This window comes from Vigna umbellata, chromosome 5, assembly GCF_029865625.1.
Source record: "Vigna umbellata cultivar VRB3 chromosome 5, Vumbellata_1.0, whole genome shotgun sequence".
Taxonomy (NCBI): Eukaryota; Viridiplantae; Streptophyta; class Magnoliopsida; order Fabales; family Fabaceae; genus Vigna; species Vigna umbellata.
In genome coordinates this window covers 20,175,280-20,199,972 of record NC_142169.1, presented here as the reverse complement: position 1 = coordinate 20,199,972, position 24,693 = coordinate 20,175,280, and the positions used below count along the sequence as shown (strand labels likewise).

Genomic DNA, 24,693 nt, shown 5'->3' with positions numbered 1-24,693 from the left:
GAGAATTGAGAATTCAAATGCCAATCCTAACACCCTTTATCCAAGATCCATTACGATTCTTCGCCTCCCTTTTCCCATTCCCATCCTACTATTTTATAGGTTTAAGGTGGAGGAGGTGGTTAAAGGGCTCAAACAAAAAATGAATTCTGTACAGAAAAATTGTTTTTATAACATCCCTTATAATGTAAGTACAACTTATGGGGAGACGTTCTCCTCGGTCGGACAATATTTACATACTCCGTCATAAAATTAAGAACATTTTGCACTTGAAGATGCAAGTGCTTTATGGAAACTAATCCTAAGACTAGAACCCAGTAAAAGCTGAAGGGGTCATTTCCTTTCCTACTTTTTATTTACCAACAGCGGTCAGCAGAATGTCTCGGGTGTGTTGGCTCTCCAGTGTCATGTTGGTTTTGAGGGATGATTACCATTGTCCAATCTTTGTCTCTGAAAGGTCAAACCAACGTATCACCTCTAAGGATATTAAATTTGCAGAGCGGGCAGGTTGCTTTTGATCGAAGCCAACGGCCAATGCATTCACAGTGAAAATGGTGGGTACAAGGAAGGCGGTACACTTCTGCTCCATCAGCATATGGACATAGGCAGATACAGCATTCCTACAATATAATCAGCAGCTGCAGCTTAATTATCGTTAAGTAGTTTCAAGATGCACTTCAACTTTATACAAATCAATTTTAGGTTGTCACAATTTTATTTCGATATTCACCACCCAAAAAAGGAAACTTTAATTTCTACATCCATTTTACACAATTCAGAGCCTTTGTTTGCAATTTGGGTGCTTTTTAGTGGAGACAACGGAAAGGGGTCAGACGTCAGTTACACCCCTAATGCCTTTTCTCTCACTGGAAAAAATATATTACAATTGCTCCAAATCAGACATCGGGAGAAAGGGGTTGGAAAGTCCCGTAATTTGAAAAATCTATCATCGGTATTGATTTATATATAAAATGTAAAACTAAAGAATGCATGCATGCTGATATATTAACAAGAGGAAAAATTCCAGTTTCCACTAAAAGTTTAGACATTAGTACATCAGAAATAAATAAAAATGTAATGCAATTAAGTAATCAAAGAAAGATAAATCAGATCAAATATCAGAATAGTATCAAAAAATGACAAGGCAGTTTAAGGGAATAAAATTTAACATGCAAGAAAGGCACCAGTTACTAAGTACAAACAACAAAATTAGATTAGCACCAAATAATTACTGGATGAAAGATACGAGAACACAGAGTCAGAACTCACAGAATCATCTGGATTGAGAGAAAGTTCACTCATATGGCTTCCATTGCATGAATCTACTTTTGTGTTAACAAGCTGTTTCTTGTTGTCATCAACCATCACCAATGAATTTGACTGACTAAACATATACATAGGAAGTGACCTGATATCTTCTTCTGATGCGCCTTCTCTGATTTTCATAGCATAAGCTAGTGCTATTATTGGGATGATACAGAAGAGAGCAAAGAAAACTACACATGCCATCCCAATGCAAAAGATAATAAAAAATATGTCAAAGGCTAGAAAGACCACTGTTAACCTGCACAAATGTGATAAATATATTATTGAGCATCCCAAACACTCAATACACCACCGGAAAACATAACACTAAACTAAATTAGATGATGAAGTAAACAGTTGGTGAATTAGTTATATATGCTTAAAAAATAGTTACATATACTTGTATTTAACTATATTACTTTTCCGGCGGGGATGACCTTTTTTAGAGTCTGAAGTAATAAGCTCATCGAGGTGTCTATTCCCAGTAATACAGAGTCAAGCATACATGCTCGACACATACGGTTCTAGTTTGAAATAGTCAGCAACTACAACTCCTCAAGAGCATATATGATCATAAACAAGAAATTGGGAACCTTTATCAAAAAATACTTCCTTATGCAACAATACCGCCGTGTCATGGAAAAGGTAACTCCAAATTTCAGTGTAAGGATTATATGTAAAATATCAAGATAATGAAGCTTGCTGGTCTCCAGTCCTAACTATGGGTCATATCATTTCACAGTTATTAAATATTAAATTTCATCAACATATTTCAGGGTTGGAAAAGCATGATAAATGTAAATTATCTGGCCAATAGAATTGAGAAATAATAAAGATTTCTTAAAGAAGAGAAGGAGGATCGTGCTTGACTTCATTTCAATTCTCCCAATATTTGAAAGAAACAAAGAAATTTAGAACAAAACCATACATTATACTAATAGAAACAGAAATTCAGGTATTATTTATCTAACAAAGGCTACTCAGGATCCTTACATCGGAAGAAAGTCCTCTATAGGGTAGAAACAACAAACAAGAACTATAGAAAAGAACAGAGCACTAAGAAGCAGAATTGAGCAGAACTTCAAAAGCTACCCAGTCTCCCACAGCCTATGCCAAATTCTATGATATCCCACAGCCTACTGCCCCATTTATCATAGCCACCAGTTCATGCTATTATTTTCTTCCCTATATATTCCTATTAATTCCTCCACTCCATTGCTCCTTTCACTAATCACTTTCCTATCTCCACTGCCCGTGCACAATCCTTTTTCAACCTGCCATATGCCTGCAGGGCATCGTCATTGTTTAATCTGTCCCTCCCTTTCTTCTCCAATACATGAGCCATAGGCCCATCACATATTGAATTACAAATTTATCCTAATTGAAATAAGTGAGATCAAGACAAATTAATTGCGGGAAGACATGTAAGAATTAATATTCTCTTAATTTTATTCCCCTTGCTTATATAATTGTATGACATTCAATTCAAGGTTGAACTTTCTACAATAATCCATTTAGCAAAATTTCTAAGTATAAACTTCGATTCCATCTAATTCTCTCCAGGACTCACTTAAGGAAGAACTTTTGAGAAGTAGAATTCCTGATTTTTTTTTAAACTTTTGTTTTACATCAAAGAAAAGTAAATAAAAAGTTTACCCAGCTGTACAAATTGTAACCACTTCTTTTATTCTTTCTTGGTATACATAATAACTTTGGTTATCAAACACCCCTTGGTCCCCCCTAAAAAACAAGAAAAGCAAAACATAATCCAAATTAAGGTTCTTACTTACCAGTAGAGCCTCGGAGAATCTTCCAAAAGTGCTTGGCCACCAACAACAATCCAATAAAATCCAAACACCCACCAAACAGACGATGCCAGAGTGTTTATGGGCTCTAGCTTCTTCACAATGCTAAAAACAAAAAGAATAGAGTGAAATGAGAGTTCAACTATCTTCCAATGCATAGAATTGAAAGGAAAACACACATAACAACTAAGGACCATTATTCTTCTAAAGACAGTGAAGGAGAAAGAATATTCTAATAACAGACACTCTGCAATAGCTATCGACAAACTCTTCTCCTTACAACATTTAGTTCATCACAACGAGGTATCAAGTCTCAATATCTGAAACAAAAACAGCCTCGACTAAAAACAAGCAACGTCCCCTTCCACGCATTCATCACAATTTCTCAACAATAATTGAAAATCAAGTCAGCTCCATCGCCAGTCAGCTTCTCCAATGCACAATAACAATCCATGACCAATCTTAGAAAGCAATAATTTCCCAATCACAAATAATTTATAACAGTAAGAAATACGTTTTAGAACAATTGTACCCTCAGAAAAACTCTCCCTAACTTCAATTTCATTCACCATTAGAAAGGAATCATCATCGCAGCACGCCAAATCAACATCATCACATATCTAATTTCGAACATCAGATAGCTACTAGTCATAGCTCCCTCCCTCTCTCCCTCTCTCTCTCTCTCTCACACACACACACACACACGAACATGTCAATTAAAAAGATTATAATTCAACAGAAAAATATTCATAATTTAAAAAAAAAATTAAAATTAAAATAATCATTTGTCGAGGCAGGAATTGAAGAAAAAACTAGTGGCAGTGAAGTGAAGAGAGTATTTACCAATAGGTAGTGTGAGCAAAGGAATCGCGAACTCCGACGCGGAACTCAAAGAAGACGAAAGTCATATGAAGAACGCACTCGAACGCGTAGCCGCAGAGCCAGAGTCTGAGCGGCGTGGACGGCCGCTCGCTAAGCGTGGAGAGGAGGACGCCGGCGGCAACGACGACAAAGGCGAGGTTCCAGACCATGTCGAGGACCAACACCGCTCGTGAGTACCCGCACTCAGCGCCGTCGTCGTCGTCGGATCGACCGTCTGCACAGTCAGAGAGGAAGAGGCGGCGGCGGGAGGCGGCGACGAGGCGCGCGAAGGGGAGAGTGCAGACGGTGGTGCAGCGGAGCACGGGACTGTTAGTTGCGCTGGTGGCGCTGACATGGCGCTGGCCTTGGTCCATGTTAGAGAGAGAAAGAGAGAAAGTGAGGTTTTGGGTCGGGTTTGTTGGATTAGAAATAGTGTGGGTGAGTGAGTGGGGGTGGTAGTGGTGGTGGTGGTTCTGGGGAAGGTGAAACGACGTCACATCGAGAAGAGGACTTGGACGGGGTGCGTTTGGTTTGTTTAAAGTGGAACGTGGCTAGTTAATGTTAATAATTGGGTTAGAGAATTGAAGGAAAGAGAGTGGTGGTGGTGCTGCATTAGCAGCTACTTAGCCACTCTTGTTGACTTTTACCTTAACAGCTCCTTCTATCATCATTCAACTTTTATTTGATTTTTTAATTAAGAATGTTAGTTAAATAATTTAAAAAAAGGGACCAATTTATTAAAATTTGTAGAAGAATGTATTTTCCATATCTTTATAATAAACTCATTCACTTTTAGTTATAATTTTTAATATCCTAAAATTAAAATTCATTCTTTTTGGTCCTTGAAATTAAAAAACATATTTTAATTACAACTATTTGTATAATAATCTGCTCTTATTTTATGGATTCTATCACATCAAATATTTGTTTCCCTTTTAAAATATTTGTCCTAACTATGTTCACGCACAATGTTTTGTGTAAACACACTGAAATAAGTTCTTTTTATTTCTAATTGTATTCACTAAAAAATGAATTTTAGATTTAAAATTCAATTTGATAGACTAAATATACACTAGTACAAAAATAGCATACAACATCGAATATTTTGGGCATTTTACGTCAAATTTGAGACCGACGTCATATTGGGAGACGTTAAATTGATGTCAAATTTAAAAAATTTGACATTTTGTCAATATAAAACGTTAAATTAACGTCGAATTTTGTCAATATAAGATGTTAATAATTTTTTTTTGTTTTTTTAATTAATTGTGATCCTTTTTTACAATTCCACTAGACTTGGAAAACACAAAAACAACAAACTTCAGTTTTTTGTATTTTATAAAGCATGAACTATGAACATGTAGTGTAGTATCGACAACAAATAACAATAAAAAAAACAAACAAGTTCAATCAAACAACAACAACAAATAAGTTCAACCAAACAACAACAAACAAGTTTAACAAAAAAAACAACAAACAAGTTCAACAAATAAGTTCTTCAAAACGAAAACGAAAACTAACCTTCAAAAGGTGGGTTCGTCGGAATAAAGTGTCGTCACTAGTGAAAGAGAAAGCAGAATGCACCTATGAAGGACAATAACACAAAAATAATCGGTCAAAACAAACGAAAATCATACATAAAGTAGTTAATTAACATGCATTTGTATCAAATGAAAGAAAGATTACATGTAATGGTCGTCAAACTTCGTTCGAGAAAAGTTTGAGAAGAGAAGAGAGTCTCGCGTGCTAAGATAAAATGAATGAATTTTCAATCTCCCGCTCAAATTTTTATTGAATTCACTAACCTTTTGTCGTCTAACACTGGAGCATTTGACGTTCAAACATCATTTTGTAATAGATGTCTTAGGATTTTGATAACAACACTCAATTAATGCATCCAACCACTACAATGCCCATCATGTCGAAGCCCCATGCAGATTAGACGTTCTATTGATGTGTTGTAAAAGAAAAAAAGAAAAAAAAATAAAAAGGGGAAACTTTTGGCTGACAAATAAATACGTCGAAGCCCCTACACAATTCGACGTATTATTGGTGGTTTAAAAGGAAAAAGAATTAAAAAGAGTAACTCTTTGGCTTCTAGCTGAAAAATAGTACGTCGAAGCCCTACAAAATTATTATATGTGGTTTAAAAGAAAAAAGAAAAAAGAATTAAAAAGGTGTTACTTTTTGGCTTATGGCTGACAAATAATACGTCGAAGCCCCTACGGAATTCGACGTATTATTTGTTGTTTAAAAAAATAAAAAAGAATTAAAAAAAGGTAACTCTTTGGCTTCAGGCTGAAAAATAATACGTCGAAACCCTTTAGAATTCGACGTACTATTGGTGATTTAAAAGAAAAAAGAAAAAAGAATCAAAAGGGTGACTCTTTGGCTTCTGTCTGACAAACATTACATCGAAACTCCTAAATTCGACGTACTATTGGTGGTTTAAAAGAAAAAAAAAGAAGAAGAATGACAACCATCATAAACGTCAAATTGTATAGGCTTCAACATTTTACAATTCTAAAGTTGTCACTGATTATTTTTAAAGTTGAATATTCATGGTGACGTTATAAATTGTTTTTACACTGATACTTTTACATTGTTAATTTAATTCACCACAACTTTCTGAATTTTTTTTTTCTGTTAAAATACAATTTTTAGTGGCTCTATTTCCAACCATGAAAGATTGATAACCTAAATATAACATGAATAGTATGTCATACTTTTTTAATTAAATTTAAATTTTGTTTGATAATTAATATAATGAAAGTTAAATTATCGGAATGACACTTTAATTCTATCTTATATCGAAATAGTGGTAAAAAAATTAACAATTGACAGATAACGAACTTTAATTAATTGTTTTTATTAAATTAAATGTTAGTATCATGATAGCTAGCACCAGATAAATATTTTTCAACGATTAAAATTTATATTAAATAAATATATTTAAATATATATAAATGTACCTCGGATTTATAATTAACAAGTTGAATTACAATCTAATATTAATTTTAACTATTAATAATTTTAAAAATTTTAAACATAGCTCAGATACAGAAACAAATTAAAAAGGACAAAATAGTAAAAAAAATTACAAACAGAAAATAATTTTGAAATATTAAGCTAGTTTTTGTATGGCAATGAAAATAAAATATTTAATACAAATAAAACTAGGGAAAAAAACATTTAAAATGTTTGATCAAGAGTGTAGAAAATATAATTTTATTAATACTATTTGTAAGGCCTAATTTATAATTATAGTAATTTATCACAAATATGTATAGGTAAATTAATTTAAATTTAAACATTGTATTATACACATATTCACACATACATCAATTTTATGGAATTCTCGACAACTCATACATTACAAGTTAAAAAACATTGTCATTAAGATATATAAATCCTTAACAACATCCATAATTTTAATAATATAAATTGAAGCATGGTTATCAAGATATTAGAATCTTCAATCACATATAAAAAGAGTAATATGTCATTTAATGTCTTTTGAAACACTTGTATTAATCATATCCTATTGGAAATTGGAAACTAATACCTAACCTATCATAACACATTGAAAAAAAAAAACAAATTACCTTGGTACCTTACAACAAGATAATTGACACATCTATCAATCCAAGTTAGATGCATAAACTCCTTTTAATTTCTTACCACATGTCTTAATTTACGTGATTAAATAGTTAGAGAAAGATAAAATAACTCATTTTCTTCACTTTTATGCTTAATATCTCACCCTTTGGATCCAAATAATATCATATATATCCTTCACACACTCATAGAAAATAACACACCTACAAGAAACCACACAATGAAAGGCATATATATAAATTAAAACTCTATATGTGTATAACTGATCTAATTATTATAGAAGACTTTTTCTAACCTTGGTAGAAAATGTTTGTTAATAGTTGAGTATACCATCTTTTAGAAAGTATAAGTTGAGTGTAATTTGATGGTTGGGTCAGTATACTATTCTAATAATGACTAGTTTAAGTGAAAGGAATATAAATAGTAAATTTTAGCGATAGACGTAGCATGCTATAATTGGACGTGTATACTAAAATTAAGAGCTATGGTTGTGTCATCATTCTAAACATTAATTTTCAATAAATCAAACACTGTCAATGAAACTGGAGGAAGTATGTCATTTATCTCTGTGCTAGCACTCTTGAGTGGATTTCTTTTTGGTACTATCTGTGTATAAAACAAAAATAAAATAATAGATATTAGAGGTGAGAATATAATATGGAATAAAAGAAAGAGAAATAAAAAATAAAAATGAACCTTTTTTGGGTATGCAAAGCTGTTCTCATCAAATGCATTTGCAGATGTGAGCACTGTCTTTGTTGCCTTCGCTAAATTTGAACTCTCAATTCCTTTCAGAGAAATCTTAACATTTATTGGACTCTTACCCACGTTTGCAACCTAAATAAGCCAATTCCATTAAGGTCATGAAAATTATTTTATAAGATAGAATTTCAATTTCATTCGTATTCTATCGTAATAATTACTTTTATACAACTCGTGTACTTTTATATTTTTTACAGTTTAACCATTGTAATAATTACATAAAGAAATTATGATGGTGTATATAAGAAAACAAATAAATTATTAAAGGGAAGAAGTAGGATAATACCTTTATTTTGAAGTAAGTTTTTTGGTCTTGTGAATTTTTCCAAAGAATTGCAGATGCAGCAACTGAATCAGGATGAGGTGTTTGAAATTGTGATTTGAGAAGCGTTGCTCCATTTGACTCTCTAAACATAAACTGCACCCAATAGCTGGGAGTTCCATAAACCTCATGGGAATTAAAAACAATTGCATCTGGGTTCCACCTATATGAAAAATAAACCCATATTTCACTTAATTTATATATTTTGCATTGGAAATTTATCAGAAAAAAAGGGGTTATGGACATACTGCCTGTCATTTGCATTTACAAAAAGTGGTGCATAGCTGGCCATCATCACATGATCACTGCATAAAATTAGGGTATGAATGAAATTAGAGACACTTAACCAAGTAATTGGATCATAAAAAATAGAGTTAAATATATTTTTAGTCCCTAAACTATTGGTCGTTTCTGGTTTTCGTCCCTCTTTCAAAGTAAGGTACAATTTGGTCCTTATTCTTTTCAAAACGTTCGTTTTAGTCCTCGAAAACTAAACACTGTTTAAAAATTTGGTCCTCATTTAACAACAAATGAGGACTAAAACCAAAATTCCGAGGACTAAAACGAACGTTTCAAAAAGAATGAGGACTAAATTGTACCTTACTTTGAAAGAGGGACGAAAACTAGAAACGGTCAATAGTTTAGGGACTAAAAACATATTTAACCCTAAAAAATATAACCATCGTTCAAGATAATTAAAATAAGAATATGTTTTAACAAACTTTATCATAAAAATTTACAGGAGAAGAAGTTATTTTTTTTTTCTAAAAGTAAAAATACTTTTTGTCTTTTAGAAAAACTTAGGCAGAAACTTGTCAGTACAAACTTCTTCTTTCTTTTTCATAAAAATAATTAAAATTTCTTAACAATAAATTAAGCTAGAGTTCATTAACCTGTTTCTTTCTAATCCAATAAGGAATCCAGCTTCAGATACAGCTCCCAAAAGGGTTCCATACTTAGCTTGTTCTCCAGTTAGAGCATACTCACTCACAAAAGCCTGAATGGTATATTCAAAATCATTCATCAAAGCTTCAAATGCATACATAATATATATGAATATTTTTTTTTCCAGAAACACAAATGTATCACTCTTTCATGTTGTCACTCGTACAACCTTAACATTATTCTAATATAAAATATGATATTGATTTCTTTTAATAAATATTAAATCCATGTTGAATATTGAAATAAAAATATTAAAAAATTAGTATAAATACTAGGATGAAAAAATATATTTATTGGAAATAATTTAAATATGAATCAAAATTTTACATTGAGTAAAAAAATATAAAATTAAACACTATATAAGATAAAAACTCATAAACTTATTATTTTAAGATTTTAGATTAAAATTAATATAAAATATTTTATGTATCACATATTTATAATATCACCCTGATAATCCTTTCAGATAGAAAATATAAATCCATCAAATATTAAACCTAATATTAATTAAACAAATAGTACGATAGAAAAGAAGAGTGAAGTGAGAATTACAAAAACCTTTGGACCATTTCGTGGTGTCTTATCAAACACACCTGCGTTGCTAAACATGGCTTGAGATTCTTTAGGATAAGTCTGGAATGAGAAAGGATGAAAACAAAACCAGAATATTGATATTATTTTTCAATGTATATATATATATGGAACTATGGAATAATGAATATGTTATTTGCAAGAGAGAGAACATTACGTGATAATCATACATATCGGCTGGGTGGTTTAACGGTATGGACGAAGCATCACAATTTGAAATTATTTGCATCTTTGGATAAGCAGCTTTTATTGCCTTGTAGAAAGCAAGGTAGTTTCCTAAAAAAAACAAAGAAAAGAAATTACACAAACCCTTTATATATATATATATATATATATATATATATATATATATATATATATATATATATATATATATATATATATATATATATATATATATATATATATATATATATATATATATATATATATATATATATATATATATATATATATATTGCAAAATAAAAATAATATAATATTATAACAAAATTTAATGTTAGAAAGATATCATTTTTCTTCTTTTTAAATAATATAAAAATAATTATAATTATATTAACTTTAAAATGAGTACTAAATAAATTAAATATGTTTTAGTAATTTAAATTAAGATGGCAAATGTGTATATAATGATATCATTTTAGTATCAATTTAAAAATTGAATATTTTCTACATTAATACCTATTTCAACAATGGAATTTTGGGTATGTATACATGAGAAAGCAAGATATAACTCGGATAACAAAGGTGATGAGGGTAAGCTGAAAAATTAAGACTATATCGTTCGCACAATGTTTTGCATGATGGTAATCTTAAATTGGGCTGCAACTAGAAAAACCTATATAACGGGAAAATGGCATATATTTTATGTGGTAGAGAGGACTATTATTAGTAACGGGAAAACTATGTAAGTAAAGATTTTTTATTTTTTACTAAATTAACATAACTTTTAGAGAGCATCATTAATTAATTAGAAATCACAAAAACTAATTTTTAAAAAGTTTACTGAATACGTATTCATTATATTCAATATATAGAAACTTCGAATATTTAGTTTTATAGAATATATTAGTTTATGAATTTGTGGGCTAGTTCACATAAATTAAAAGAAAATTTAAAAAAAAAATATAAATAGTCTTTTGTAACTTTTTAATTTCAATTTGAATATTTTATAAAAACAAGTTTTTAATGTAATATAACCAATAAAAAAATTTAATGATGAGAAAAAAAAACTAAAGAATATCACGAAATAAAATTTATATTTACACTTTCATATGTATGATATTGATAAAGAAAATCAATGAAAACATTTAATAATATTTAAAATAATAAACATTTCAGTGATAATCTCTGATTTTCAGAATTACTATTCTAGCAACTCGTTTATACACTATTTTGCTATGATATTAGTTGTCTTTTTCATATTTTCATATTTTCATATTATATAACACTTGCTGTTTTGTTGATGTTTTTCTTTTAATAAATAATTTTACTCTTTAATTTTATCATGCATTTCATTTAATTTGTATTACACTTTACATTCCAATATTATATTTTCATTTTCTCAATTTTAGTGTAGTTTAATCTATTAGTATTTTTTGTTTTCACTAAAACGTCCCAAAACATGATATGTCACACTTAATCAATGAACCCACGTAACAATATTTCTTTGATTGACCTAGATTAACCTATATACCATATTAGTTAATAGAAAAACTTCGTTTTATTTGATGAAACTTGTAAAACACAAAAAGTCATCTATCAATAATATATTTTAAATCAATAATTTTCTATTTTCAGTTGATTACTTTCACTTGATTAATTAATACTTTAGAGAAAAAAATATAATAATTACCCATTTTCCCCAATCATACAAAAAGAGAAAAATATATTTATCTCACTAGTTTCCAACATTTAATATTTTAGAATCAATTAATTTTTTTAAGGAAAAATAATTAACCCCAGTCAATTAGAAAAAAAAAAGTTTTGTAAAAGTATTGAGTAGAAATAGAGATTAAGGTCTTGCTCACTTGAATGAATTTGGGGGAGAGTGATTGAGGGGATTTGAAATGATTTGAAAGTAAATTTTTTTGTTGTTTATTTAAGTAGATTTGAAGATAACTGAGAGTGGATTTGGAAGTAAAATTTGTAAGAATTAGTGTAGGATTTGATTGACGAAAATTTCCTGGATCACTCTCTCCTCCATTCAAATGAACAAAGTATAAATGTTTACCGAAAAGGCTAAATAAAAATAAAAGAGAAGTGAGAGCATGCCTTGGTAGTTTTTCTTGGCACAATCTTCATTTCCAACACCAACATAGTTTAGGTCAAATGGCTCACGGTGCCCCATAGATGCCCTAAGGGAACCCCATTTTGAAGTCGCTGCACCTATTGCAAACTCAATACCATCTAGGGCTTCCTACAATCAAGGGTTATGCAAACAAAACATTGGTAAAAATATTTTATTCCATTGTATCAAAAAGAAAAAAAAATCAACAAGAAAATATGGAATGGGGAAGAAACAAGAATAGGAAATATACTTGCACAAAAGGTGCGATATCCTTTGTATCAATTTCATCAGTATGGCTGATACCTGTATTATCGAATTGAACATACACAAAAAGACATTCAGAATGCTACATAGTAACCAAAAATCAAACATAGTATATAGCTATCAGGTTAAAGTACCATTGTTAAATACCCACAGTGGTTTTGCACCAATGTCCTCTGCTAGCTACACAAGAAAAAAAAATGCTTATTGTGATTTAATTTGACAATAACAACAAATTGTCAAAATAACTTTGGTTTAATCCTTTTCGACATCCCTATTTGTGTACGAATGTCTCATATAGGTCCTCGTTTTCTAAAGTGTATCAAAATGGTCCTTAATTTTGAAAATTTATATCAATTGAGTCCTTTCCGTTAAGTTGGCTGGACGACGTTAAAAAAATTGATGAGTGAGATGTTGAGATGACGAACGAACGCTCGTCCACCAGCGAACGAACGCTCGACGACCTCTTACCGCTGGACGACCGTTCGTTCCACACTGGACGACCGTTCGTTCGGTGGTCGCCGAGCGTTCGTTCGTTGGTGGACGAACGTTCGTTCGCCATCTCAGCATCCCACTCATCAATTTTTTTAACGCCGTCCACCCAACTTAATTGATCTCAATTTTCAAAATTAAGGACCATTTTGATACACTTTAGAAAACGAGGACCTATACATTCGTACACAAATAGGGATGTCGAAAAGGATTAAACCAATAACTTTCTTATAAAAAAACACTCTTAAAAGGAATTCTTCTCTTGTTTGTCCAATAAATTGACTTACTTGAAGACCCTCAAAATAACCAAATCCATCGTCTGTCCAATAACCCCAAACATCGTTAAAATGGCCAGGTCTCTGTTCCATGGGTCCAACACTAGCTTTCCACCGAAATGCATTTTTTAATGTTTCTCCTTCAACAAAACAGCCACCTCTTGCAAGACAAAAATTTGCATTAATTTGGGAATTTGTGTCAAAAATGTTGAAGACAAGTCAGAGGGAGAATTTGGAAAAAAGACATATATAATGTAAATCAAAATGATAAATAAAGGTTAAATAATTGCAATGGTTCTATTTTCGTAGTGAAATAGTAAATCTTGATTCCTATTTCAGAAATTTGATGTAATCATGTGTCAAGTGTGTGATTTTTTTTAATTCTTTTTTTAAAAATTAAAAGTTTGATGTGACATTATTACGTGTGACTGTAATATCACTGTCTTAGTCTATTTAATTATTATACTTTTATTTTATTTTAATTCAATTCTAATTTTTCTAAAAAGTACCCAATTTCATCTTTTTCTAAATTAAAACGAAATTTAATTTTTATATAATTATTATACAATATTTTGATTAAAATTATATTTTTATTAAATATTTTTCACAAAATTAAATTTATTTATATTTATATTTTACATTACATTTTATTTAAAATCATTGTAAAGTTGTTAATATTAATAAAAGAGAAATTAAAATTAATTTCAAAATAAACTTATTTATCAATTGTAAAATTCAATACTTTATAGATATGCTGGAGTTGGTTTAAAAATAACAATATTACAAATTTAAATGTAAAATTTTTAAAAAATTTAAACAAATTTATAATAGTTTAAATCAATGAATGGCACTACAGTCAGATCATACTTTCATGGTCACCTCACATAAGTTAGTTTGACAAGTAAAAAATTATTATTTTTTAAAAACAATTTAAAAAAATAAAAGAAAAAATAATACTAATTGAAAAAAAAAACATGAACCGAGAGAGATGACATTCTCTTTAACTATGTTAATATATTATTAATGGAAATGACCTGAGTGCATCAAATTTTCTAAAAAATAAATTAAAAAAAAATAAATAAAGAGATTGATTTGTGATTTTGTTACGAAAATAGATACAAATAAAATGATTTAACCTAAAATAATATATTCGAGAGTCCTTAACTTCAGTGCATACCTGGAAATCTTAAAAAGGCTGGTTTCAAGTCTAATAGCATGTTAACCAAGTCACTTCGGAAACCGTGTCCCTGTGCCAACACAAGTTTGAACATTTACTATTTTAAAAAGTTAAAGCAATGAAATTAGTATTGCCAGCAATGGGAGTTTGGAATTCAAGTCAAGAGCTTAAAATAAAGTAGTTACAAAAGTGAATTTGGATCCTCTGCTAAGTTTTTCTATATTGTTCCTACGTTGTACCTTCCACATTGATTTTGATATTTTAAAATATATTGAAAATACTTTTAAAATACCAACATCAATGTATTTTTAATGTTAAGCAGAAGAAACACACAAATAAAAAACTAGTAGAAAATTTGAACTCTTTCTTTAAGTTGTTACATTAAATACATGAAAGGAAACATACCTTATATGTGTCGACAGGCATAGCAGACACTTGATCCAACCATATAACCCCTTTTTTGGTTGTTGTTAAATACAAACTTGAGTAGGAACTTGATGCATCAGCTTGTAATATAGTCTCCATTCTTTTCCATTTTGAAACTTCTGATGCAGAAGCACTAAAGATCACTGTATCAGTATCATGTTCATATTCAAAAGCTACTTTAATAGGATTTTGAGCATTGAACTCCCTAGAATAATGAAACAAAGTTCTCACATGATATTGCTAGAAGCCAATATCCTTCCACCTTTAGTTTCTCTGAATGATACTGTCATCTTTAGTGGTCCATTTGATTTAACAAAGAACACAACTTTGTATTTCTTCCCTTCCACAATATTCTGAAACAAGACTTCATGGTTAAACATGCAAATCTTTTTCAATTCTGGCTAAAACGATAAGTTAACTACATAACAAAATTGTTTGTTTATTGGAAACAGAAGTAACCATCTTATAAAGAAGGGAAAGGAACATGGAAGTAGAAGTTCATGAGACACATCATGTATTATTCTCACCATGCCCCAAAAACCAGGGTTAGAGACACCAACACCATCACAATTGTCACACAGCACATCCATTTTCAATGCAACCTTGTTGTGTTCAAAGCAAGAGCTAAGTTCAGTTTGTAGGAAAATGGCTTGTTCTTTCCCGACTCTAGTCCAGGGAGCAATATTTGATGAATCTTTTGTGCCGCCAGCTTCAAAACCTGAATCACAAATTAATGTGAATGTATATATTCAATCACCACAACTATCTGTTAAAAGTACTGCTGAACTTAGTAATTTTGTTAGAGAACTGTATACTTTTCATTAGAATTTTTGGAGAAATCATATAAAAACATATTTTGGAGGATATTGAAAGTAATGACCTCTGTTGTTCACAAGCTCTGCCCACAATCCACCAGCACCAGCATGATTGATTTCCTGCATAATCAAAATTTAGATACTTTAGAACTATTTCACCATAAAAAGATATCCATTTCAGTATTATATAACAGGCACTGTGAAAGGAAACTCAATATTTAGAAATTTGAATAGCCCTTTAGTTTGTGACATTAGCACCCCAACCTCAAAAAATATTCCGAAAAGAGTGTCGGGAATTGGCCTTCCAGATGACTCAGAAGCATCTACAACCAGAGTTGAAGCCTGGTTAGCATAACATGTCAGAACAGAAAAACATGCCTCTGTAACAAGGTATATCCAAAGAAAACTGCAGCAAGCCTTTGGAAAAATCATAGCTTCTTCTTCTGGTCTTTTACATGTTCAGTATCATAATAACACATATATATATAGGCCAACACAATCTGATTCCTTGATTTTTTTCTTTTTGCCTAATTTATCAGAAAATCAAATAAAGAACATTCTAATATATTATTCTTATCAACACACCGGAGATCCGAATCTCATGAGTATTTGAGTGAAATTGAGTTATTGTAGGACAAGTAGTGGAAGATGTTACTTTTATTAGTTATTTTGTGCACACTGATTCAGACAGTGGACTTTTTACTAGGTCTATGCTTTTCTTTATAGTTGTGACGAATCCATGTTTCCATTTGCTCACAGAAGAGCTTAAAATTCTTTTATGCTGATGCGTAATCAGAATTATTTTATTTTAAGAATGATAGAATAATATATATATATATATATATATATATATATATATATTTAAAGAACAACGAAAATTAAACATAATAGTCACACACACGCACATTAATTTTTCTTTATTATAAAGTTCATATTATGTTTTTTTTAATTTCTCTATCTTAAAAGTATTTATGAAAAAATCTTCATGCCCAACATCTTTTTAAGGATTTCCTTTTCTTTTGTTCAAACACACACACACACAAATTAACTTTTCTTTATTATAAAGTTCATATTATGCTTTTTTTTTAATTTCTCTATCTTAAAAGTATTTATGGAAAAATCTTCGTGACTAACATCTTTTTAAGGATTTCCTTTTCTTTTGTTCAGATAATTTTTCCTCAAACTATGGTGAACATGTAAATTAACAAAAAAAAAAATTCACTTAATGCCATAGGGTTATCATGTAGTTTAAAGGTGGTGAACGAAATATTTTTTTATCACAACAGAAAAATAAAAAGTTGCAGATACTAACAAGTAGCCAATATGCTATATCATAGATTTGATAAATTCTCATGACTAAACAAATACCTCAGAACATTGATTTGAACTATATATAGTACATCATTTGGCAGTTAAGCATAATTTAGGATGAAGTTCAACTTTCAATCGCTATCTGTATATATTTAGTTCATACCAACAAGTTTAGCCTTCCAGGTTTAGTTTATGTCTAACATTCAAGATAAATTTCCACTAGTTCAGTTCTTTTATGCATGTGGGTTGATCAGGTCCAATTCAGGTAGCACAACTTGGGACAAGGAAAGGACACATAACATTTGCCACTCTTTGACATATATTACATTTCTTGATAACATTAACAAAAATGTTGTCTTGATTTTGTTTCAGTGAAACTATTCCTATGCTGTGACTAGCTTCTGATCATATTAGCAAATCTAGTGACGTCACTGAATAGGAAGAGAGTATAACATTCATGTACTTGTCAGCATTCTCTAGTGAACTTGTTTGTGGCACCACCTGTGTTTAAGATGAAGGTAACGAATGAGAAATGGCATGGATTAGTTTACATGGCCAACTGTATGTAATGAATATAGCAAGTACAAATAAGCCAAATAGTACCTTCTTGGGGTCCAAGAAGGAATTCTCATCCAATAAGTTAGTTGATGCAAGAACTGTTTTGGTAGAACCAAATTGTTGCACATTTGAATTCAACCCATTTATATGAATGTTAAGACTCTCTGTGGCTGTTCCAAAGTTTACTACCTGTGCAAAATCAAAATCAGTAACTCCTAGTGAATACAGTGCTAGTGAAAAGCAGCTTCAGCAAATAGAAATTCTGATCAAAGATAAAAGTATCAATTGGTGTTAATCTAGTTAAAGACATGCTTGTAGTCTTTCACGTCTAAGGACATTTAGATATAGCAATATCAGTTTCAATTTGGTCGAAAAGGGTACCTCTTACCTTTATTCTTAGGTAATTTTTCTTCTCTGTAGAATTTTCCCAAATAATTGCAGATGCAATAAGTTTATTAGATGAAGTTGTAAAGAGTGTTGAGTCAAGAAATGTTGCTCCATTGGTCTCAATAAAAAGTTTCTGCACCCAATAGCTAGGAGTTCCATAGAGCTTATAAGAGTCAAACACAATTGAATCTGGAATCCATCTGTAATGACACATTTAGACAGTCTCATGTTACTATGAGAATCATGTTGGAGTGTACAGATAGTTTATCACAAGAAATTTTCGAAGTGCCAATTCTATGTTGCAATAATAAGATAAAGTTTAGAAGATTTCATAGCAACAAAGTACGAGAAAATTACCTCCTGTCATTTATGTTCGAGAAAAGTGGCGCATAAGAAACCATCTGGACAATATCACTGCATCAGAAAAATAATATAAATGAAAAACTTTGTATGATTAAGGCTAAAAAAGCTTCATAAAATGGAAACAGTATACAATAAAAAAAAAGCTATAGAAAACCTGTTCTTCTCTAGTCCAATAAGAAATGCGGCTTCAGCTATGGCAGCCAAAAGACTTCCATTTGCTGCATCTTCTTTCCACACAGCATACTCACTCACAAAAGCCTGTAAAACCATATAGATTGAACACTCACATAACAGACTATGCATAACTTAACAATCCATAAAGAATGAATTATGAATGGTGTTCATTGAAACTCAAGATTAATCAAACCTTTGGACCAGCTCGTGATGTGTGATCGAACCGAGTGGACTTAGAAAACATGTCATTGGAGTCTGTATAAATCTAATAAAAAGTAAAACGTAAGAAGGATGATAAGTTGAAAACCAAATAAAAGAAAATAAATACACTTGCTAAAGCAAAATCAACAAAATGAAAGTTCAAGAAACAATGTAAGAATGTTATCTTTACATGAAACTCAAATAAGTCAGCTGGATGCTTTAATGGTGCACTAGAAGCATCACAATTTGAGATAATTTGAATATCTGGGTTGGCAGATCTTATAGCCTCATAAAACTTAAGGTAGTTTCCTAGAATGAAACAAGAAAAAAGTGTTAATAGTTTAATACATCAATCTCTAGATTGCTACAAATATTATCATTAATGGCTTACAAGTGTGTGCTCAAAGAATAATAAAAAACAATTAAATTGCATACCTTGATAATTAAAATGCCAACAATCTTCATTTCCAACAGCAACATATCTCAAGTCAAATGGTTTAGGATGTCCCATTGCAGCTCTAACAGAACCCCATTTTGATTCAGGAGAGCCTCTTGCAAATTCAATGCCATCCAGGGCATCCTTTTGATTAAAAAATTTCATCATAGTAATAAATATGTGTGTATATAAATTCATAAATGCTAAGAAGAAAAGGGCAGGGAGAAAAAGCTTTACTTGCACATAAGGAGCTAGGGCTGATGCATTAACTTCTTCATGAACGCTGATACCTATAAATAAGACATTCAAATAAGTAGAAAACAAAGACAAATTAATTCAAATAGTTGTGGTTGTTGGGAATGAATTTGAGCTAAGGCAAGAAGAACATCAATATACCAGCGTTGAACACCCATATGGGCAATGCACCAAGGTCCTCTGCTAGCTGTTAAAGAAATATTGAATCATTACATTTATTCAGCTAAAGTAGGGAAAATTTAATCATAGTTGTAAAAGAATAATATATACTCACTTGGAGATATTCAAAATAACCAATTCCATCATCGCTCCAATAGTTCCAAATATCATCGAAATGTCCAGGTCTCTCTTCCCATGGTCCTATTGTATCTTTCCACTGATATCTGTTTTGCAGATGATCACCTTCAACATAAGTACCACCTAATGCAGTAATATTGACAAATATTGTCAGGTCTTAATAAATTTTATTTTACACAAAGTTTAACGACATGTGTCTTACACTAGTTGTTTCAAGATTTGAATCCTAATGATATCACTTTGAATATGAAATAAACCATATTGGGAGGGAATAACTTGACCTTGTGTAGATCTTTCACCATTTACAACTTTTTTTATTATTTATAGTTATTAATAAATTGTTTTATTAGTTTTCTCAATTGAGTTACTGAGGTAAGAATTCAGCTTTTGGTACCCAACAATATGAAGTTGAATAGCAGACCTTTCTTTGAACATGGAAATTGGACATACCAGGGAATCTGAGAAATTTTGGTTTCAAATCTGCCACCATTTGAAAAAGGTCATTTCTGAAGCCATGGCCCTGTTTCGAGAAATAATGATTTAAAGGTAAAGAAATAGAATACATTTGCAACAAAATGGTCAGGTACCATGCTTAGTGACTCATACATTACTACACGAAATACCAGAATTTAGGGTGAACTTCTATAGAATAAAAAGCACTAAAATGATGACATAAACATCAAATTAAATCTATAAACTTAAAGTAATAAATAGCTACATTTATTGATTTATAAGTTGTGATTGTTTATTCTACTAACCATATGAGTGTCCAATGGCACAGCTGACACCTGGTCTAACAAGAATGTCCCTTCACTGGTAGTGGTTATTTGAAGACTTGAATAGTGATTAGTATGTTTTGCTTCCACTATTGTCTCCACCCTCTTCCATTTTTTATCTCCAAAAACATGCCTGTTAAGGACTATGTATTAGTCATTTTAATCAATACAAAATGTAGATTTATGGCTTATTGAGTATAGGCTATAGAATCTCTACAATACTAAATAAGAAGGAACTTGCCTGGTATTTGATGCCACTTTTATAACATCAATACCTGTGAATGAAAGTTGAAAATCAAACTTTGTTTCTGACTTAACATGGTAGACCACCTTGTACCTCTTTCCTTGCTCAAAATTCTGAACATGAAAAAGTTACTCCATGTAAACACAAAGTGTGATTTAAATGAGCCTTTTTTATTGTCATTATTATTTATGTTGAAGATTTAAACTTACATAACACAAATACAAGAAAAATATGAAGAGAAAGTTGTAATGTGTGTGTGAATGGGAAGTACATATGATTTCTCTTACCATGCCCCAATAGCCCGGATTAGAGATACCAACGCCACCATATGGGCAAGGTTTGAGACCCCCACAATACACCTTCATTTGTAATGCAGCTTTATTACGCTCAAAGCAAGAGGTCTGGTTTATTGATACAGAAATGGATGACTCATTTCCAATAACTGACCAAGGATAAATATTTAAGGTGTTGTCTGGTCCTCCAGCTTCAAAGCCTAAAAAAATAATAAAATACTTAAAATATATACTGAAATCTAATGGAGTCTGTGGATTGAAAAGACAAGATGAAGAAAAGTTTATGGATTTGGAAATAACCTCTATTGCTTACAAGTTCTGCCCATAGTCCCCCAGCACCAGCATGATTTATCTCCTGAAAATTTAATTCAAAGAAACTGGTGAATTTATAAAAATTGAAATGAGATTAGTTTATTTTTTGTGATACTTTTTTATTCTTCTGTTTGGATGATAAATGAGATTATTCTGTTGCAATCCACAAACAATTTTAAAGTCGGCTTTTCATGATGAGGGCCAAAATTGTCATGCATGTCTGCAATGAAGGTAAACGTGTAGCCTTTATCATACAATATCTTGAAATCATACAGTTTATTGCACATTATTTAAAAACCTGTTTAGCATTAAAGGTCTTGCCATAAACAAGTCTTTCAGATAAAATTTCTGTCAAATTTTAAGAGGATCATTGCCAGATCTTGGTAGGAAGGGAAATATCATGTGTTTATGCTTGGAAAATAGTTGAAGCTTACTTAAACTACACTATGAAGAAAGAAACACCACTATCCATTTTATTAGGAGTAAGAATAATTGGCTTATGAGGAGAAGGAAGGTTGCATACCTCAAAGAACACTCCATGAAAACTTTGAGGAATTCTCCTTGCATTCTCCTTATCAAAGGAAGCATTTACAACCAGTGTTGAGTTCCCATCAGCAAAACATTGTTGAAACGAAAGAAAATGAATAAGGAGGGAATAGAGCATAACACCAAACCAAGGCCTGAGAGAACAAAACACCATTTTGGAAAAGGTTTGGATGACAAATTTTGCGGTGGTGATGATATTTGTCTAACAAGTCATATTATATAGGGAAGGAACATTCCTAACAAATGTGCTCCTCCAAACTACCTAAAAGGAAAAGGTATGAAATGTAATAGAAAATGCTACTTTTATTCATTCTTTCAGTAATGTTCTTGATTGATTTTGTTTTGAGTCCCCCTGAGGTTCATCTCTATCACATTTTCACATGAGACATACTGCTTGTCTTATACCAGAGTTTTACAAGTAAAACATCTCTATTTGTGGGTTATACGAACAGGCCAGGATACAGCTATGATATTTGACATCTATTTGCATAACAATAATTTGCTCAATTTATAAATAAAATATAACCAATGAAAATAATGAAAATTGTATTATTAGACTTGGTGACATAAGTTGTAGGTAGTCTGCAGAATCCACAAGTGAGACCAGCTCAGAGTGTAGGTTGTGCAGATCGAATATGAACAACCTACATTTAAATTTTTTGTCCAAAATCAACATGCATCTATACAAAGTACAATTATGTAGGTAATATGAGGACTTTATACAAATACCTGGTCAACATCTCCCAACTTAATTGTTATTTGGTTGGAGTACCCACATTTGATATGACTTGATAAAGTAAAAGATAGAAAGGAGCTGTCACTGATAATGGCATCTTTCTCTCAATCCGTGCAAACTCTCAAACAGAGTTAATTTGCAATTCTGCAGCACATAGCTTACCAATCCTAACCTTTTCATTAGATGAAATGTATTGGGTTGAAGAATCTCCTTACCAAATTGAATCTATTCTCATCTCTGATGTAAATCATTCGGACGTTTACATAAAGCCAAATACATTTCTAAAAATACATGAACGAAAAGAACACATTTTAAGTTAAGTTCAAATTGCATGTCTATTGTTTTCTAATAAAATTTAGACTAAATTGTAATTTTGATCTTTAACTTTTTTCAGTTTTTACTTGTATTGGTGTCCCTCTCACTGCAATTACTGTCTTTTTTAGTACTGTAAAGTTACCGAGTATCAAGTTTCTCTCCATTCTCATCTGATAGACCCAAAATCAATGGATGATGAAGCTGGAAATTTTCACAAAGTTATGAATAATTAAAACTTAAATAATAAAAATTGTCTAAAGAAATAAAAATCCAAAGTTACAGATGATTAGATAAGAGACTTGAACTGTTTAAAAAAACTTAGAATCACAATTACAAATTTTATAAAATATTGCAACCAAATTAGAATTAAGCTTAAATTTCAGGGGTATGTTTAACACCGACAACCTCAAAAATATTCCTTATTAATAAATTAGAATGAACATGCAATGAAATGGAAACTCGCACTAAATGGTTAGTCTATTTAATATAAAGAAATAGTTACACAGAACTCTGTTTAGTTTATAGTCACCTTTTTCATTTTCTGATATCTTGCTCTGTCTTCTGTCCTCTTAATTTTTCAGGTCACCTTTCAATTTTTGTATCCGTTATGAAGTGACTTCTTTTGTATGTAATCTCAAAAGTGTATAAAACAAATACAGGTCACATGCTACATGTTACCTTATATATATATATATATATATATATATATATATATATATATATATATATATATATATATATATATATATAATTGTTTAATTTTTCAAGATCTGTTTGAACAAAGTTTCAAGGTACCCATTATGCCGACTAACTTGACATTTATTTTCAAATGATTCTTTTTCTTATTCACTCCAAAATGAAGATCAAAATGTTAATTTTTCAGTTCAATAACGTCTTTTTAGCACTACAAGAGTGGACAATGAGATGCATCTAAATACTTGACATCAATATCTAAAAATGATTAACAGTTGGATTAAAACTCATGATTAAAGCTGTCATGTAGTTTAAGAAAGGTGAACAGAGTGTTTTCTTATGAACTCAGGAAAATAATTAGATGCTGATAAACTGACAAGTCCGTGGACAACATATACTTCCAAGTGTTTGATAAATGCTTGTGACTACTCATTCTTGTGACCAAACTTACAAATTGTACATCTTGCCAATTAAGCATCAATGATATGATTCTGAGTGAGTAACAATTTTATATATACCAACAAGTGTAGGGTTCCATGTCTGAACCAGCGTGAAGAAGATAACAATAGTTTTTGTCTAAGCTCAGACATCGTTTTCACAAATTCTGGTCTTGTATGCATGTGAGTTGGTCTATTCACTGTAGGCATGGCCATTTGGGAGAACCCACCTCACATACACAGATGAGCAAAAGTTTTATGTAAATGAAAATTGACATCTACCAAACAAAATGATACATTTAAAGGAACAAATAAGATTTGGAATTTTGTTATACTCTTTTACTACAAAATTGTTTTTTCAATCATCATTTGTTCATCACATCCATCCAATCGGTAACTTTCATTTTGACTATTTTC

The 24,693-nt window shown here is 30.9% G+C and overlaps 3 protein-coding genes across 3 annotated transcripts; all 3 read right to left on the bottom strand.

The window, feature by feature from the left end:
- Nucleotides 1–125: 125 nt before the first annotated feature.
- LOC124849055 (E3 ubiquitin-protein ligase At4g11680-like) lies at nt 126–4,570 on the bottom strand. The gene is made up of 4 exons (XM_047326907.2): nt 3,951–4,570; nt 3,093–3,212; nt 1,267–1,561; nt 126–617 (listed from the first exon to the last, which is right to left on the bottom strand). Exons 1-4 carry the CDS (start codon nt 4,340–4,342, stop codon nt 456–458), a joined length of 969 nt encoding a protein of 322 aa, XP_047182863.1. The 5' UTR covers nt 4,343–4,570; the 3' UTR covers nt 126–455.
- Nucleotides 4,571–8,087: 3,517 nt separating this feature from the next.
- Nucleotides 8,088–16,377, bottom strand: LOC148197909 (alpha-L-arabinofuranosidase 1-like). Its single transcript, XM_088115674.1, has 17 exons — nt 16,207–16,377; nt 16,008–16,062; nt 15,655–15,845; nt 15,359–15,480; nt 15,107–15,260; nt 14,702–14,771; nt 13,537–13,682; nt 12,895–12,940; nt 12,747–12,799; nt 12,481–12,625; nt 10,364–10,482; nt 10,174–10,248; nt 9,564–9,667; nt 8,919–8,975; nt 8,635–8,833; nt 8,283–8,423; nt 8,088–8,192 (listed from the first exon to the last, which is right to left on the bottom strand). The coding sequence occupies exons 1-17, from the start codon at nt 16,372–16,374 to the stop codon at nt 8,088–8,090; spliced, it is 1,950 nt and encodes a 649-aa protein (XP_087971800.1). The 5' UTR covers nt 16,375–16,377.
- A 912-nt stretch (nt 16,378–17,289) lies between these two features.
- LOC148197908 (alpha-L-arabinofuranosidase 1-like) lies at nt 17,290–23,043 on the bottom strand. Its single transcript, XM_088116466.1, has 18 exons — nt 22,825–23,043; nt 22,073–22,739; nt 21,538–21,592; nt 21,232–21,437; nt 20,942–21,057; nt 20,683–20,833; nt 20,375–20,444; nt 19,902–20,047; nt 19,769–19,814; nt 19,610–19,662; nt 19,372–19,516; nt 19,127–19,245; nt 18,929–19,000; nt 18,716–18,819; nt 18,556–18,612; nt 18,200–18,398; nt 17,857–18,000; nt 17,290–17,754 (listed from the first exon to the last, which is right to left on the bottom strand). The coding sequence occupies exons 2-18, from the start codon at nt 22,247–22,249 to the stop codon at nt 17,659–17,661; spliced, it is 1,956 nt and encodes a 651-aa protein (XP_087972592.1). The 5' UTR covers nt 22,250–22,739; nt 22,825–23,043; the 3' UTR covers nt 17,290–17,658.
- Between the last annotated feature and the right edge of the window lie 1,650 nt (nt 23,044–24,693).